This window comes from Dendropsophus ebraccatus, chromosome 1 (assembly GCF_027789765.1).
Source record: "Dendropsophus ebraccatus isolate aDenEbr1 chromosome 1, aDenEbr1.pat, whole genome shotgun sequence".
Classification (NCBI taxonomy): Eukaryota; Metazoa; Chordata; class Amphibia; order Anura; family Hylidae; genus Dendropsophus; species Dendropsophus ebraccatus.
Genome location: NC_091454.1, coordinates 162,181,963 through 162,199,487, shown reverse-complemented (window position 1 = coordinate 162,199,487; position 17,525 = coordinate 162,181,963). Strand labels below are relative to the sequence as shown.

The 17,525-nt window shown below is 39.4% G+C and overlaps 1 protein-coding gene across 2 annotated transcripts in view; it reads right to left on the bottom strand.

The window, feature by feature from the left end:
- SLC12A1 (solute carrier family 12 member 1) overlaps nucleotides 1-17,525 on the bottom strand; it is a 111,299-nt gene that overhangs the window by 56,884 nt on the left and 36,890 nt on the right. The window contains exons 5-10 of one of the 2 annotated variants that reach the window (XM_069983067.1): nucleotides 15,626-15,721; nucleotides 10,601-10,740; nucleotides 9,351-9,461; nucleotides 3,203-3,314; nucleotides 2,568-2,695; nucleotides 565-649 (exon numbers count right to left, since the gene is read on the bottom strand). In XM_069983067.1, the coding sequence (XP_069839168.1) occupies nucleotides 565-649; nucleotides 2,568-2,695; nucleotides 3,203-3,314; nucleotides 9,351-9,461; nucleotides 10,601-10,740; nucleotides 15,626-15,721 (672 nt within the window). Of the gene's footprint in view, nucleotides 1-564; nucleotides 650-2,567; nucleotides 2,696-3,202; nucleotides 3,315-9,350; nucleotides 9,462-10,600; nucleotides 10,741-14,280; nucleotides 14,377-15,625; nucleotides 15,722-17,525 lie in introns of both variants that reach the window. The other variant, XM_069983077.1, reaches the window with a different exon arrangement.

Genomic DNA, 17,525 nt, shown 5'->3' with positions numbered 1-17,525 from the left:
TGTAGCAATAGGTATAAAGGATATTATAAAATGTACAGAACCAGCTGAATACTGTGATACAGCAAGCACAGCTGTAATCCTGTCCGTAGCTGCAACGGTCAACACCTACGGGGCAAAGCTATGGATGTGGTCTCAGACACCTTTCAGGCAGCTGCCTGTCATTACCTCCGGCACTGGGGACACTAATGTATGCAGGGCCGATAGCATTGAAACGGCATCACACACATTACAACCCCTTCACAGTCAAGAAAGTTTAGATACGTTCCTGCTGCAGGGTGCATCGGCAGCAGGAACGTATATAGCTGTGTGGCTGATGTGAAGGGGTTAATATAGAACTTTAGGGTACAAACCCACACACCGTATACACAGCAGATACGCAACAAATACGCAACAGATTTGTTGTTACAGATTTGATGCTGTGTTCAGTTATTTAGATCTAATCTGCTGCGTATTTGCTGCGTGTTTGCTGCGTATTTGCTGCGTATCGCAGCAGTAAATACGCTGCGTATACTGTGTGTGGGTTTATACCCTTAAAAAGCATAAGAAATGGATATTGTCACTCACCTGCACAAATAGCCACTGCTAAATAGGCAACAGTAGTGATAAAGATGGCCAGCATGGTTCCCTTTGGAATAGCATCTTGTGGATCCTGATAAATAAATACATTGATTTATAATTTATTTTTGTGATGGATTTAAAGGAAGTATCTAATACATTTTTGTGGTTTTGCCTATTTTATTTGTTTTTATTAACTCCTTTTTTCTTGAGGGCTTGTATTTTGGTTGCAGACTTTATTACAGGCATGATTTAAGGGGCACTTTGAGGTTATGTTCGCACACAGTACTTTAAAAAATATTTGCCCATCTAAAACTAGTTCATAAATAGACTAAAAATAAGCCCTTGATAAATGTCTCCCTAGAGCCATGTTCACACACTGTATTTTTCCGTAAAACAACGTCTGTAGTTGCAGGGTGCAATAACAGCATTTGTTTAACCCATTCAAGACAGCTCTTTGATGGACAAAAGTCCAGGTCAGATTAATGCAATGTTCCTCCCTGCCTTCTAAGAGCCATAGCGCTTTTATTTTTCCACCTACAGGGCTTTCATTTTTTGCGCCATAATCTCTAGTTTTTCTTAATGTCATATTGGTGTAGCAGAAAGATTTTGATTGCTTTTATTAATTTTTTTGTGATATATAGTTTAATAAAATCACCGTGCTGATAGCGCCGCGATGCGGGACCCGCTGCTGGAACCGGGGATTTGAGTGGACGTCTTTTCACTCGACCACCTCGTACCCGGTCCCAGCGCAAAGGTGCCCCCACGCTGGAGTATCCCTTTAATAAGACATATGCATGGGTTGTTTTCATATGATAAATTTTTTTATGGTAAATGTGCTTGTATTTTATTGCTTTTCATTCATTGCTTTTCAAAGATATTAGCAGGAAATATAAATTGTGAGCTCAAGACTAAGATAGAGAGTAATGAAAGGAGATAAAGTCTGAAGTACACTGGCATAACTTTAATAGAATAGACTTTCTCAAAAATGTATTCACAAACATGCTTTACATAGTCACACATACAGATACAGCTGATGGAAAACATCTGGTGTTATGTTTGTAATGGTACTTTGAATGCTGTTTCTAAATTAGTAAAGATTTAAACAGTTCTGGAGCTCCCGGCATCATCATTATGAATGATGATGCTGGAAACTCCGAAGTCCATACCATTGCACATTGCCCATAATAGAAACATGAAAACGTGACAGAAAACGTGTGAATGCCCCCTAAGGCTATGTTCAGACTGCGTAAGAGACCGGCCGTTCTGTGACCCGGCTGAGTCACAGAACATCCGGTCTCTGAAAAGATCATCTTGATGATGATCTTTAGGGCCGCAGAGTCCTGATGCGGGTGCATACGTGCGCGCCCGCATCAGAACTATCCACCGCACGCTCCATAGTCTGCACTGATAGGGTTTTCTGTGGCCACTATTCAATGAATAGCAGCTGCAGAAAACTAACACTCCGGGACGAAGTGTATACCATGGGGGAGAATTGTCAAACATGGTGTAAAGTTAGACTGGCTCAGTTGCCCCTAGCAACCAATCCTCATAGACTCTTTGGAAAATGAAAGGTGAAATCTGATTGGTCGCTAGGGGCAACTGAGCCAGTTTCACTTTACACCATGTTTGTTAAATCTCCCCCAATGTGTATACACTCCGGCCAGGATTCCATAGGCAGCACCAGCACGTATATTTTTTTGTATTAATGTTGTAGCAATCGGCAACAACGGCCGTAGATATATGAAAATATACGTTGTGTGAACATAGCCTAAGGCTAGGAACACACATTGCTGATATGTTTTAGTAAATTATCCGGAGGTAGAAGTGGATCTAGCTGGAAGGGGGAAGTATAACACTTTGTACACAGAAAAACTGCAGCGTAACTGCAACATGTTTTCCTAGGCAATTCCGACAGCCTGAAAAATATACATTGCCTCTGTATTACCTATGTACTTCTGACTCTCATAGCTATATATTGTTTTACTTGGACAAATTTGAGAAAAATGTACCTCCAAATCTCCCGAGATGTTTGCCCCTGCAAGAATTCCCGTAGCTGCTGGGAAGAAAATAGCAAAGACAGAGAAAAAGCCTTCTCCGCCCCTGAAGTCTGGACCAAAGTTTTCAGCAAATATTGAGGCTAAAATAAAAAAAAGAGTTGATGTTTATTAACCTGCAATGTCGGAGCATAAAGATAGTGATCAGTAGACTACAGGTAGGAGAGGGAGCTAAGTAACCCATAAACTGGATTTAGTCATATCTGTTATAAACCTACGTATTTCAGTCCATGTATTACTCTCTATGGCTGCTTCTTCGCTGACTATACGTTCTATCCACTTGCTGCCATAAATGTATTTATGGTGATAATCCATATTGAGCCCTGTTGATTCCATGAGCCCTTGAGATTTGAAACCATAAAAACAGCCATAATGTTATGTTTTGAGGTTTCTATTGACCACAGTCCGCATAGCCTGGATGAGGCGTAAAACTATAAGAACAATTCTAGCTTTAAGTATCAGAATTTTTCAATGGCTTGTCCATCATAGTATCTCACCGCTGCCCAATTATGGGGAGGTTAGTGTCATGATAACTTGTACACCCCTATAGCTGCATCAGTGTATATGTCAGAAGCATGAACTCATTTCACCTTGATAGTTAAAGAATCCTTTTGCTCTTTTCTCCTCTGTGGTTGAAATAACAGTTCCGATAAAGAAGTTGGCAATGGCGATAAGCAGTATAACCAGCAGTGCAATCTGAGCCTTGAGGAAAAAATGCATAATTGTATAAGATTTCATCATAACATTTCAATAACGGCAATGTAATCTGTGTAATGTGTCGTGTCTGTGACAAATGGCTTATTACACAAAATGCTCGGCAACAATAGATGACTTATGTTACTTCAAGTTGTATTGCCATATTTACATTGTAAGGGATAACTATGTGATAATGAAGGGTCTGACTGCTTGAGCCCCTTGCAATCTCAAGAACGGGGACCCAAGTCTTTTCTTAGAATGGAGCAGTGGGTCATGCATGTGTTCTATCAATCTTCTTTGCCCTGAGAATGCCCAGTAGAAAAAAAATGGATCTGATAAACTGATGGTTTAGAATCAGCGTGCAGGATACAATCATACTGGGTGAGTTCTGTGCACAAGCCCCATTCGATTTAATAGGGCTCTTAAACGGAACTCAAGTGGTGTGTTCATATCCATAGTTGCTTGACACACTAGTGGCAGGAGCGACTGCATGCTGATCGGGTAAAGCTGCCTTATGATAGGTACGCTTTAAAGACATTACAAAAAAAATTAAGTATCTTTCCAGCAAACTTATTTTAGCTAAGATGCTGCTGCCTTTGTTATACTGTTCAGAAAAATTACAGAAACCTAATGGAACAGTCATAAACTGAATACAATAGGATATTTTAACAAATCAATTGTTTCCTGTTTTTTTTACTAAAACAATAGAATAAAAAACAAAAAGCTTGACGCTTGATGCAGGTGTGAACAAGCCCTTAAAAGGGGTTGGCCACTTTATAGTAAAATTGCTCAGTGTACAGTATTAGTAACTGTACTCACTGTATATACTGACAGCAGCTCCCTGTGTACCTCATAGAGCTAATATCCGACGCCTGTCCTCCAGGCTGTGCTGCCCTGCTCTGTGGTGTTTCTGTCCATAAGATGGCCGACATGAAGGAGCATGTGACCATGCCCCCCCCCATGTCCTCCATAGGCATATACAGGCTCAGTGGTGGACATTGGGGGGGAGGGGCATGGTCACATGCTCCTCCATGTCGGCCATCTTATGGACAGAGTCACCACAGAGTAGGACAGCACAGCCTGGACGAGGGAAGCCTGATATTGGCTCTATGGGGTACACAGGAAGCTGCTGTCAGTATATGAAGTGAGTACAGTCACTAATCACTGGTGGGCAACCCCTTTAATGATGCTACAAAGATACTACTTGTTATGTAGCTTTCCTTTTCTATTGGAAAGAGAGGTTCTTCAGCAGCTGCAGTAAGTATTCCACAGTACAGTTACTGTACATGGAAGCTTCTGGAGAGCTTCTTTTTGTGTATAGTATTAGTAAGTGCACTCCCTTTATATACTGACAGCAGCTGCCTGTGTACCTCATAGAGCTAATATCAGGCTTCCCTCTTCCAGGCTGTGCTTCCCTGCTCTGTGGGGAATCTGTCCCTTAGATGGCCAACATGAAGGAGCATGTGACCATGCCCCCCCCCCATGTCCTCCTTAGGCATATACAGGCTCAGTGGTGGACATTAAGGGGGAGGGGCATAGTCACATGCTCCTCCATGTCGGCCATCTTATGGACAGAGTCACCACAGAGTAGGACAGCACAGCCTGGAGAAGGGAAGCCTGATATTAGCTCTATGGGGTACACAGGAAGCTGCTGTCAGTATATACAGTGAGTACAGTCACTAATCACTGGTGGCCAACCCTTTAATGATACTACAAAGATACTACTTGTTATGTAGCTTTCCTTTTCTATTGGAAAAAGAGGTTCTTCAGCAGCTGCAGTGAGTATTCTACAGTACAGTTACTGTACATGGAAGCTGCTGGAGAACTTCTTTACAAAAGTAATTCAATAAATGGTCATATAAGCCTTCATACTCTTCAAAAGGGGACTTGTGTGTAATATCTGGAATAATTTACCTCCTTTTCCCTATTTTGGGAAGATGTCACCTCAAGATTTTGTGAGCTGTATAAATGCACCCACATTTGTTGCCTAAGGATTTGATATAGTTGTAGAACTCTTTGGTTACTAATCTAAAAGGTATATCATTTATAGTAGAGGTTTATTATCCCATATAATACACAGCAGATATATCACAGCATTGAACAAATTTACCCAACAAATGTTTCTAGGGACAAATGATGTGAAACCTAGGATTTCTCTGGCAATTGGAGTAAACTATATGATGAATAGTCAATAGAGACAATTTGATACATTGCAATAATAAAAATACAGAAAAGTGTCAACTGTTGATGTATTTTTATGAATTCTTTTATCCAATTGTCTATATATTTATCACTTTGCATTATACAGTTTGTGTGCCCTAAAGGTAGGACATATCTCAATGGCAGCATAGAATCCGGTGATTGTGCTATACTTCATATACTTCAATTGGAATTTTTAAAGATGAGTCGATTAACAATAAAAAAGATAAAAAATGATCTTCAGTAGGTTTGTACCCGATGATGTTTTCTAATAAAGCATTTGAATAACAAAAAAAAAAAATGATCTTCAGGGGTTGAATCTCTCAAAGTAGCAATTCAGTTTGCAAACATTTTTATTTATTTTTTTCAAATTATATGATGTCTCACGTCTCATGCTAGAATGTTGTGGTTCACTTACATGTAGAGATATGTGAAGCTGGAGCTTAAAGATGTTGCATGCAATCCTAGGGAGTCCTGGAAAACATGGATACAACAGCCATTTTGTGACCGGGCCGGGTCACAGAACGGCCGGTTTTACTGAAGATCATTCCGGCCAATACTGCAGTATCTGCCAGATGATCTTCACTTCTGGCAAATTCAGATGTGGGCGCACCTGTGTGCGCACGCATCCCAATTCACTGCTGCACACAATGGAGCGTGCGGCCGGAGCCGCCCACTTCATTGTGTGAACTGACAGGTTATCTGAGGCGCCAGAAAACTGGCATATCAGTTTTTTGTGTGGCCGGATGGAATCCCGTCCAGAGCGTATAATATGTGTACGTTATACTATGTGTAAAACATACATGCGTGAACATGGCCTATGCCTGTATCTATGTTTTTCAGGCAGCCTAAGGGATGCATCCAACTTTTTCAGAAATCAAATGCCGCATGGTCAGGTTCGGACAAGGTTAGGAACTCCCAAGTAGTAAATTTTAGCAAAAAAGTTTATTCCATCAGCAGTGATACAACACAGCATGTCATCTGTCTGTCTAGAAATTGGCCAAAACATCCAATAGAACATAGCATGTCTATTGTGTAGGGTCCATTCCCTTTTGAGATCACCGTACTGTGGTAGGATGGTGCACACTATGTGATCTAATGGTATGCTAAGAACCTAATTTTATATGGCACTATTGTAGTTTAAGGCTATATTTACACACCATCAAAATGACGTCTGTTTTTATTAGATGACGGTCATTTAACAGCAAATAGCAACCGTTATTTTAAAACAATGGCCTTTATTATATGAGTTACGAATGTTATTTGCCGTCATTTTGATAGTGTGTGAACATAGCCTAAAAGTATTCATATTAAGTGTATATAATAGCATTTGCAGTGTGCTTCTGTACTTTTTATGTTTTATTCTATCTATCTCCTATCTATCTATCTATTATCTATCTATCTATCTATCTATCTATCTATCTATTATCTATCTATCTATCTATCTATCTATCTATCTATCTATCTCCTATCTATCTATCTATCTATCCATCTCCTATCTATCTATCTAGCATCAATAATATGATATATGTAAGGCACGCATATATTATATTGTGCTGCTCTTATTATTGTAAAATAAAACATTTATATAAATACTGTAAGTAAAATAGAGGACAAAAGAGTCATATGTTGTTGGTCTATTCTACAATAAGTAGTCAAGGTAAGCAACTACAGTAGTAAAGTCAGAGTTTAATGACCCATTAGTAGTTATTCCTACGTTAAACAATCTTGATGCAAAGTTCACATTATAAGATGTCTCCTGAGATGACTTTCGATAGTAAACTTCAATGATTTATAAACAAACCTTAACCACATGTCCCTTTGGATTTTATGATGTGGCTATCATTCCATAGTAGCCTAGAGAGTTACAAGCTGATAAAGAGGACATTATTGTCATTCATTGCTTAAATTTATATAGTATAATTTCAAGTGTAGGACATCTCAATGAGAAACAGTTACTTAAAGTGTAACTGTCATTTCAAATTTTCCAGAAATCAATAGTACAAGTGAATATAGGAAAGGCTGTAATAGATCTTATTAGACAAAACAGCTTCCTTCTGTACTCACAAGGCTGTTCTCCCTCTTTCACCTCACTTCTTACCTGTTCATCACTATGAAAGGCAGTCTATAGCAGAGTGAAAATGGGCTTACACTCTCTATACAAGTCAATGGAGGGAGGTGGGGGATGAGGGAGCAAGAAGTAATCAGAAGCAGAGTATGCAGTTTCTAGCCAGTAAAATGGCTACAATGCCAGGTTTAACTACTCAGTGCTTGTCTGGGAACTTCTAAAGGTTTGCTACAGTGAGGTAGGATTGTAGGATCCTGTTTGTTTTTCATGTATATAGTGTACATCCACACTGCAGCTGGGCATAGAAAAAGTTAAATTTACCATATACTAGTGACACTATGTCCAGAAATAGTGCTGCTCCTCACATGCATACAGTACAACTTAGGCTGGGTTCACACTGCGTTTTTTTCAATCCGTTTTTTTCATCCGTTTTTTGCAAAAAACGGATTAAAAAAGGCTGCATTTTCCATTGACTTCCATTGTAAAAAAAACACAAAAACGTAGCTGACACTATTTTTGTGTCCGTTAAAAAATCCGGATCGATTTTTATCCATTTTTTTTTTTTTTACAATGGAAGTCAATGGAAAAACGCATCAAAACGGATCCACACAAATGCCTCCGTTTTTTTGCAAAAAACGGATGAAAAAAATGGATTGCAAAAACGCAGTGTGAACACCTAGCCTTATCCTGAAAAGGTACCGGAAGTGACAGTTATACTTCATAGTTTATGTTCAGATATGTTTATATAGGCTATGTTTACACAACGTATAACACCACCCGTTGCATAGCAACAGACAGTGTCATACTGCCGGCTGACGTTCAGCACCTTCCTGCAGCGATATTGGCTCAGGAACATTATTTTTTTAGGCTATGTTCACACTACATAAGTTTCCGGCCGTAGCGCGCTCCGTGAATAAGCGGCCGGAGATTTACGTAGTTTGCGTACAATGGAAAGTATACGATGTACGGCTGCACAGTTCACACTACGTACGAACTTACGCCCGGATCGTATGCGGCGCCGTAAAAAATGAACCAGACCATTGTTTCGGGACGGAAATGCTGTAACTTACGCCCGTAGCGTAACATGCGGTCCCGTACGGAGTGGTGATTTTTTTTTTCCACTTTGATTTGCCGATCCAAAAAGTTCTGTGGGGTGTCCGGGGCTAGCCGAAGATATCCAAGTAAAATACCGATGTCAGATTGCTACGTACGCCGCTCGGGAAGTTCGAGGACCGTACGTAGCCGGCCGCAACTTGCGTAAATCCCGGACGGAGTTTTACACATATATGTCCGGCCGCGAAAAATATGCGGGCGGACGTATACGTACAGTAGTGTGAACATAGCCTTACAATTGAATTGTGGGCACCATTGGGTGAACCCGCAAATCAATTAACCATTTACTACAATGTAAAGTACGGCTGCCGGCGGTACTTTACATTGTGTGAACAGCTGTTTCCGGACGTTCTTAGGCGAACAGCATCCAGAAATAATAGGCATGTTCATTATTTTAATGCCCGTTCTAAATAACGATGTCAGAACACAGCAGCCGACATTGCATTGAATTTAATGCAATGCCGCCCCCTGCAAAAAAGAACGGACAGCGATTACATTTTAATCAAAACGCTGTGGGAACATAGCCATTAGGTGTAAATGTTATAACATATTAGGACAATTTATACCCAGTATTAACATTGTTTTCTCTGAGTCTGGCTTTATTGGCGATAATATTCCTATAAAGTTCTACGTATTCTCAGTGTGGTAATTGATCTCCTTACCTTTGCCTCCCATTCCATGCCAGCTACGGAAATGCCAAGCAGCAAGATAACTGTAATTGTGCCCACAATCCTAATATCATTCATTTCATCCACCATTATTGCATCATTGTCCTGTTGTGAAAGAAGTGAACTTTTTACCAAGCTTTTACTAAATCCTGGCACATAAGTTATGTCAATCATCCCTAGAGCTGACCCGTACTTTATAGACTCTCTCTCTCTGCAGACTTTCCATCTCTTGCTACAAACAAGCATTGGCCCCTTTACTGCTAAAACCAACTACTCATAATAATTTGCTGTCTAGAGCAGTCATGTCAAACTCTGGCCCGCAGTGCTATGAGCTTTTCCATTGCTGTATTAAATCTGTCCCTCCTGACATTGAAGCAGATTATAATATGGGCGGTCCAGACAGCCGCTTGGACTGGCTACTATATAAGAGACTATTGGGAGGGCTGGCTACTATATAAGACACTATTGGGGAGGGCTGGCTTCTACATAAGAGACTATTGGGAGATCTGGCTACTTTCTAAGACTATTGGAGAGAGCTGGCTATTATATAAAACTATGGGGGAGGAGTGGTATTGTATAAGAGACTATTTTAGGGACTGGCTTCTATATAAGAAACTATTAGGGAGGCCTGGCTACTATATAAGAGACTATTTTAGAGACGGACTATTATATAAGACACTATTGGGGAGGGCTGGCTACTATATAAGACACTATTGGGAGGAATGGCTACTATGTGGGGCTCTAATAATAGGCCTGGCTAGTATGTGGGGCACTATGGGGGGGGGGAGCTACTACATGGGGCACAATTATGGGATTACCTACTGCTTGAGGGATATAATAGGTAACTACCATGTGGGGACATTTACTTTAGGATAGGCAGTGCCAGGTTTTTCACTTGAGCATCTGGTGTGCCATATATATAATATATTTTTTTGTCCAGGCAAGAAGAGGCATTCTTTGTCAAAGTTTTTATGGTTACATAGAATACAAACACGAATAGGGCACAAGTCCAATGGTTTATATATCGCCCTAAACAGCAGCAGTCTATTATTGTCTATAAAGTAAGTCAAGAAGGGCAAGAAGGTAGAACATCTATTGGCAGAAGCTGGAAGCAAGTGATCGAAAGTACCATAATAAAGCAATACCTTCTAATTGTTTATAACCACCCAGAATCATTAACTAGGTAGTAATTCTAGCTAAGCCGAAATATTTAAATCACATTTTCCAAGGGTCATAGTATTCACCTTCAGAAGGTCCACAACAGTTTCTGAGAAACCAACCACATACATAGCAACAGCAACAGCATTGGCAAAAGCAAAGATAAGTCCAATAGAGCCACCAAATTCTGGTCCCAGGCTTCTGGAAATAAGATAGTATGCTCCACCTAGAAGAGAAAATAACTGAGTTTAGCACTTGAATGCATATGAGATTGTTACTTGGTGTCACTCAAATTGTCAATTTTCATGAACAGACCTCAAAGTATTCAGAGACTAGGATGGGGATTTCTGGCTCAACAGCCACCCTCCGCTCAAAGAATTGACATGTCTGACACACTGAGGCAGGCAGAATTCCACCACATTTACTCAGTGTGAACATAGCCTTATAGTGATTTGGGCAATCCCTATTTGTTGGAAGGCTTGCTTCTCAATAATGAGGACAAATTGCCCCATTGCCAAATACTCTTAGATGAGCTGTAACCTGTGATGAAATCTAATAGTTTTCAGTTTCCTACAGCACCCCCACAGGAGAAACAGAGCATTACACAGTGCCTATACAAATCAATGGGTTATGTGTGTAACGCAGGTCAGAACAGGTCCTCCAGACTGAAAAGGACTCTTTGTATCTGCTCCTTACTCTTTACAAGAAATAATCCTAAGCATAGGTTCAATGGAACTCAGAATTACCTAATAGGGGTCTATGAAAAGGAGTTTTCTAAACAACCCCCATCTCACAACTTGCACCTATTATCGGATCTACAAAAGCTTATGAGCAGTCCTTCTGTTTTCTCCTTCACATTCTTTCTCTATGTCACTGATGGAACATGGCAGGAAATGACTAATCTATGCTTAGACAGGAATTGCTTTAAAAAGTTAAGCATTAAAGCTGTTCTCGATAAGTTTTTATTTTTTTATTCTGTCAAACATTTAACTGTGAAGCAGTTTCAAATGAACTTGATATTGCGCGTAGATGACCAAAGAATCCAGTCTGTTCATGAAACTTGAGAATTAAAGAAACCAATAAAATCAGAGCTTGCATCAAGCTACGATGTGTTAACACTGTGTTCTTGCTGCAATTGTCAATATTCTTGTTCTTGTGTCTTTTGGCAATGTTGCCAATAGACATTGATTATTAGTAGAGTAGCTGAGATTATGTGATTACATTGAGATCACATTAAGGGAATTTGTCCACATATTATGGTAGTAATGTATAGACTTACCTGCTTACATTATCCATATTTTATTGGTTATTGTGGAACATGTGAAGGAATTATTCCCTGGTTAAAAATCTGGTAATTGTTATGATAATTAAGTAATAATAATAATAATAATAATAATCATCATCATTATTTTGTTTACAGGATGGTAACATGATTTACTTAGTATCATAAAAGAATACGTACAATGAGGCTCATGTATGAAATACGAATTGGGGTGTTACCCACAGCAACCAGTCTGGCCATCGCAATACCTCAAGTTTTTGTCTTTATACATAAGGCTCAGTGCAGTTTGTTTGGGAACAATTCTTTAACATGCCTGGCATCTTATAAAGTGATGGGATATTAACGTCGCCTTATCACTGGTAGGGGTCTGACCTCTGAGAGTCCCATCAATCCAGAGTGTGCAACACTGGTACACTGTCCCAAATGGATAACTTAAAATCCAAGTGAACTCCAAGGTAGTGTTTTTATTTGTTAATGGGGTACTCATGGTCATGGTCAGATCATAAAGAGAATATGCCATCACTTGATAAGATAAAAAAAAACAACTTTAATGAAAGGAGAAAACATAAATTGAATGTAAATGGACACTTACCTTGTGCTATAAGTACAACATAAACCCTCCACACAGCCAACCAACCAACCAGTCAGTCAACCAGCCATTCAACCATCAAACATAACCGGGTTACATGTGCACCACCCATTTGTTTCTATTAAACTTACGGTCAGGTTATCTTGGAGGCCAGTTGGGCAGATACGCCTTTAGGGTACAAACCCACTTGATGTGTTCGCTGCGTGAATCAGTCTTAAAAATAAGCAGGCAAAACGCAGGTTGGCTTTATACGATTGTTCTGCGTTAAAATACGCAATTGCATATTTTTGAAGCGTGAAGCTTGTTGTTAGCAAAGCATCAGTTGTTAACAACCTGTGCGAAAAACGCATGTAGCTTCACGCTTCAAAAATACGCAATTGCGTATTTTAACGCAGAACAATTGTATAAAGCCAACCTGCGTTTTGCCTGCTTATTTTTAAGACTGATTCACGCAGCAAATACGTCAAGTGGGTTTGTATCCTTACAGTAAATAGTCTCACTATGCTAAGGCATCTTAAAGGATGCTTGTGCTTACTTACTTACTTACTTACCTACTTACCTCTGCTACTATTGATCCTAATCGCCTCTCTCCCCTTGTCAAAGCAATAAAAATGGTAATGTCTATAATATTGGCAATTCTGGGCTCTTATAACGGGAAGGGAATTATGTTTCTTATATTTTAAAGACTTAAGCACCACCTAATAGGGGGTTTTATTTTACCATGAAGTTACATTCTCTATAAAGGAACTTAATGTCTTTATGATCAGCCATATTGTTCACTAGTTATATTATGAAACATTTACTGTATGCTCATATACTTTATAATGTTATATCCAATTATGTATTCTTTCTCTCTTTTTATATATTTAAACATTTAAAATTTATAATATTTGTATTGTATGATTATATTACTTAGATTGTTACTAGCTTCCTGCTGGAGTTACTAATGAAAAGCGGATAGACTGGAAAAATTGTTCACAAATAAAATTCTACCTCAGATAGTGTGTAAGATGTTTCAAGGTAATGAGAGTTACAGCAACATTATGGGATTTTTTTTAACTCCCAGCCAGCAACACAATACAATTAAACAGTCATGGTAACGCTTCTCTTTCCAGATGTGGTGCCGTTCTAGTCCTTCTGCTAACCTACCGTATGTGACTGGTGTCTTGACTGTCTAAATCCCACAGTTGTGTGGACTCAAAGTCACTTTTACTATGCACCTGTATGGGGCTCGCATTGAGTGTTTCATTGAGATGCATTGTGAACGTGACAGTCATTGTAGGAGTCATAGTGCCGGTCATGCAGGTAAGCAGTTGGTCTGGAACCCCATTGTGTTATCAGTCTGATGATGCGCACTTATGGATCTATATGGAAGTGAGCACCCCATCTTATCTATGTGAAACTCCACGAACAATGGTTATATGCTCTGTTCCATAAAGTATATATCTTCAGTAGTGCCGGCTGGTTTTCCTCTTTGTATGGATAAATGTATTTGTATTATCTTTTTATAATGTTTTTATGGGAATTTTTTTAAACGTATGCCTATAATACCGTTTTGGCAGCATTTTTCAGAATCTGCAGCCAAATGCTGCTTAAAGGGAAACTGTCACCTAGAAAACCCGTATGAAACTGCTGACTTGGTACCTGTAGTTAGCTTGTCCATGGTTGCAATAATGTAAAATATGCTTTTCTTTGTTGGTCTGAGGGGTCAAAAAGGCGTGGCCGGCGGAATGAAGCGCCAGAGACTGCAACACCTCTTCCTGCTCCCTTACCTACCTAATAGCTGCCAATCAGACATAAGCAAATCTACTTTTTGGATACATTTAGCTTCACATTCTATGCCAGAGTGTCCATAATCATAAGCAATGGCAACTTACAATGAAAAAGTTACTTACCTCCTCTGACAACGCCATTGGTGCATATAGCCGACATAGAAAGACCTGTCAATGTGGTTACCACCACACTGAGGGCAATGACAACCACTCCAAGACCTGAAAACAGCAAAATACTGACATTTACCTGCATCCTAGACAAGCATTAAATAGTGCAGTTCCCTGGAGTTCACGCACAGAAAAAACCTGGTGCTCCTGAAATGCACTGGAAGTACAGTCACTTACCTTACCGGTGCCCAGCTGGGGTAAATTTACTAAAGTAACCAAGTGCAGCAGCTTTGCCAGTTTAAGGTTTAGGGTTCATAGTGATTTATGTCTTAGGCCACCTGTACATGTAACGGTAGTGTGCCACAGGCCCGATAGGTAGCACATTGATACCATGTGCTTTACACGTAAAAGTGGGTGGAAAAAAACCCACAACAAAACAGCTTGTAAGGTATGACAATTTGTTTTGAAAGTAATCTTGGTGCATCATGTTACCAATACATGTACAATCACTCTTACTAAACATATGGTCAATTCTACAAAGTAAAAGTGACCATGTAACCCAAGATTTTGGGAATACAATTTGAAGAACACACTGATTTTGGAAGAGTTTCTGTCCCTTAAAAAAACTTTTGACATGTGTGACATGTGAAAAGTTTTTTTTTTTTTTTTAAGTGACAGTAATGAATTAGTTATATTAAGAGACACTAGGGCAGAGAGACACCGGATTTGTTTATTGCAAATAAAAAAAAATTCTTATGACCTGTTGACTTTAAAATGCAAAGAAATTATAAAAGTACTGCTATACATGTCATCTCCATGTGTTTCTTGAGTACCCCTAGTAGAGCTTTGTTACCCTCATTACTGTAATGATCATATAATACAACACTGTTTTATTTCTTTGCATTTTGTAGCACAGAAATATAAAAGGTCTGATACATACCATGAAAACAAGACTGATCACAATGCAGACCAATTGATCACTTTTCATTGAATGGACGCCACCTGAAATGTTCTTAGTAATACCTTCCATTTTTTCTGTAACTCACCTCATTGTAATAGGAATATATATGAAGGCAACTGACCAAATTGACCAATGATCTTGTAAGTCCAAAGCCAACTTTCTATCTATCATTTGTTTAGAATGTACCCTTGTACCCAACCATCCCTTCTCATGATGGATTAGTTGAATGGTTTTTTAAAGTGTGCCTCCTCCTAGATGACATTACCTTACAATTTCTTGACCTTTGTTCTCCATATCCAAAGGACCCAAGAAGACTTTCCAGAACTAAGAACAGATTGGAAATAATCTCCTACCTAATCATGCAATGACTCGGTATCTTAAGTATCCTTAACTCTTTACCTCCACGGACAAAACCGTTGGTTGCTATCGCAGAGGTTGACAACCCAGTAATTGTGGTTACCATGGTGGCAAGTAAAATTATGACAACTCCCAGACCTGTCAGTGGTAAAAGAAAGTAAAATATTTTATATATGCATCTTGTCTTCTTATATAACATTACACTGGGAACGTTGACGCCTGGAATTTATGAGCCTAGGAGAAAAGTACTGAGTTCTTGAAAATGTCTGTATAGGAGAGAATGACTGAATACCAACTTGTGATGAGCAGAACGGTCCTTTTCACGCAAATCCTGAAATGAAGAACCTAGGAGAAAGGCTTAGCTATCCATTGTAGGGAGTGTTCAGCTGCGCTCAAAATCCTGAAATGAATTCATTTCCTTGTCTCGTTTTTGCTCTACTCTCCGGTCGCCGCTTAAAAAAAAGCCTCCAGCAAGTCAAGTATGTGATTACCTTAAAATAATGAGATTCTGAACTGGCATAGACCTTTAGAACGTTCATGGCTCATATTTTATTACCTCCTTTGACATATCCATTTGTGGCAATTGCCGAGGTGGACAGGCCAGTTATAGTAGTTACTGTCACAGCTAACCCGATGATAATGACACCAAGACCTCAGTGGAAAAAGAAAAATACAGTCTGTTAACTATTAAAACATACTTCCACTTGTGCCTTGTCTGGTGTATCCCCTACAATAAGCCCTTGGCTTTTACTATCAGAAATTCTCTGCCTGATAATACTTTTCTAACATACAAGGTACACAGGGGCTCTATAAGACTGTGGTTTCCAGAATGGGAGTGATAGCAGCCGCACAAATCTCTCTCCCGCTCTCTTTTTTTCTTTCTTTCTTTTTTTTTTCCCTTATACAATGAATCAATATAAAGTCCAGGCTGTTTGGCTCACAAGTGGATTATAATATGGGTGGCCTGGGCAGCCATCATTAAATCTGGCACTGTACTTTGTAGCAGTATGACTATGTATCTTATAAACTCAGTCCAGTTATCTGTATGTACAATACAGGCCGGGAACAGCAGGCTGATAAATAAGTGTCCACGCAATTGTTACCGTCAGAGCATGGCTGGAGTGTGGATGGGTGGTAATCTACTGGGTGGAATATATGAAGAATTTACCTCAACTCGGCTCTAGACCACCAGGGATGTTAACCCCTTCATGCCTTATGATGCACTTGAATGTCATGGCTGCATTAAGGATATATGGAATGGGCTTAGGAGCCCTCTTCCTACACTGTAGCTGTTGGCTGCTTTCAGCAGCTGACAGCCTTGGTAAGTCCCTTTCAATGGAGGTAGTTTAAATAGTGGTTATTTAGTCATCTAGATGCTACAATCAATGGTGACAATGGCATCTAGGCCATTACCAACCATGTCACGATACTTTCCAAGGACATAATCATTGGGAAGCCAATAGGCTGTGTTCACGCTCCAAGGCCTTTTGACGGACTGCATGGTTGCAGTGTCAGACCTACTTTTACTGGCTGCCAATTAAAGTTCACTGCCATACCTACATATGGCAGTGAACTGTACAAGCAATTGCATATTATAATCTCATGGGGGGGGGGGGGGGTAAAAAGTAATAAATGTTTTTGACAACATAAAAATAACATTTTAAACATTTACATCTTATTGCTACAGCTTTAACTAAAAAAAAAAGAAAATAAAAATATTATTTATCTTGCAGTAAACTCTATAAATGGAAATAAAAGTGTCAGTATTGCAGATTTTTTGTCTTATCAGATCCAAGAAAAATAGGATAAAAAGCAATGAATCCAAGTCCAATCTATGAAAAAACATCTGTTAAATGGGTTGTTTGGGGAGTAGAAGACAGCCTTCTGCTCCCAGGTGCCTACTTCCTGTTATTCCACATCATCAGGGACATTGTGCAGCTAT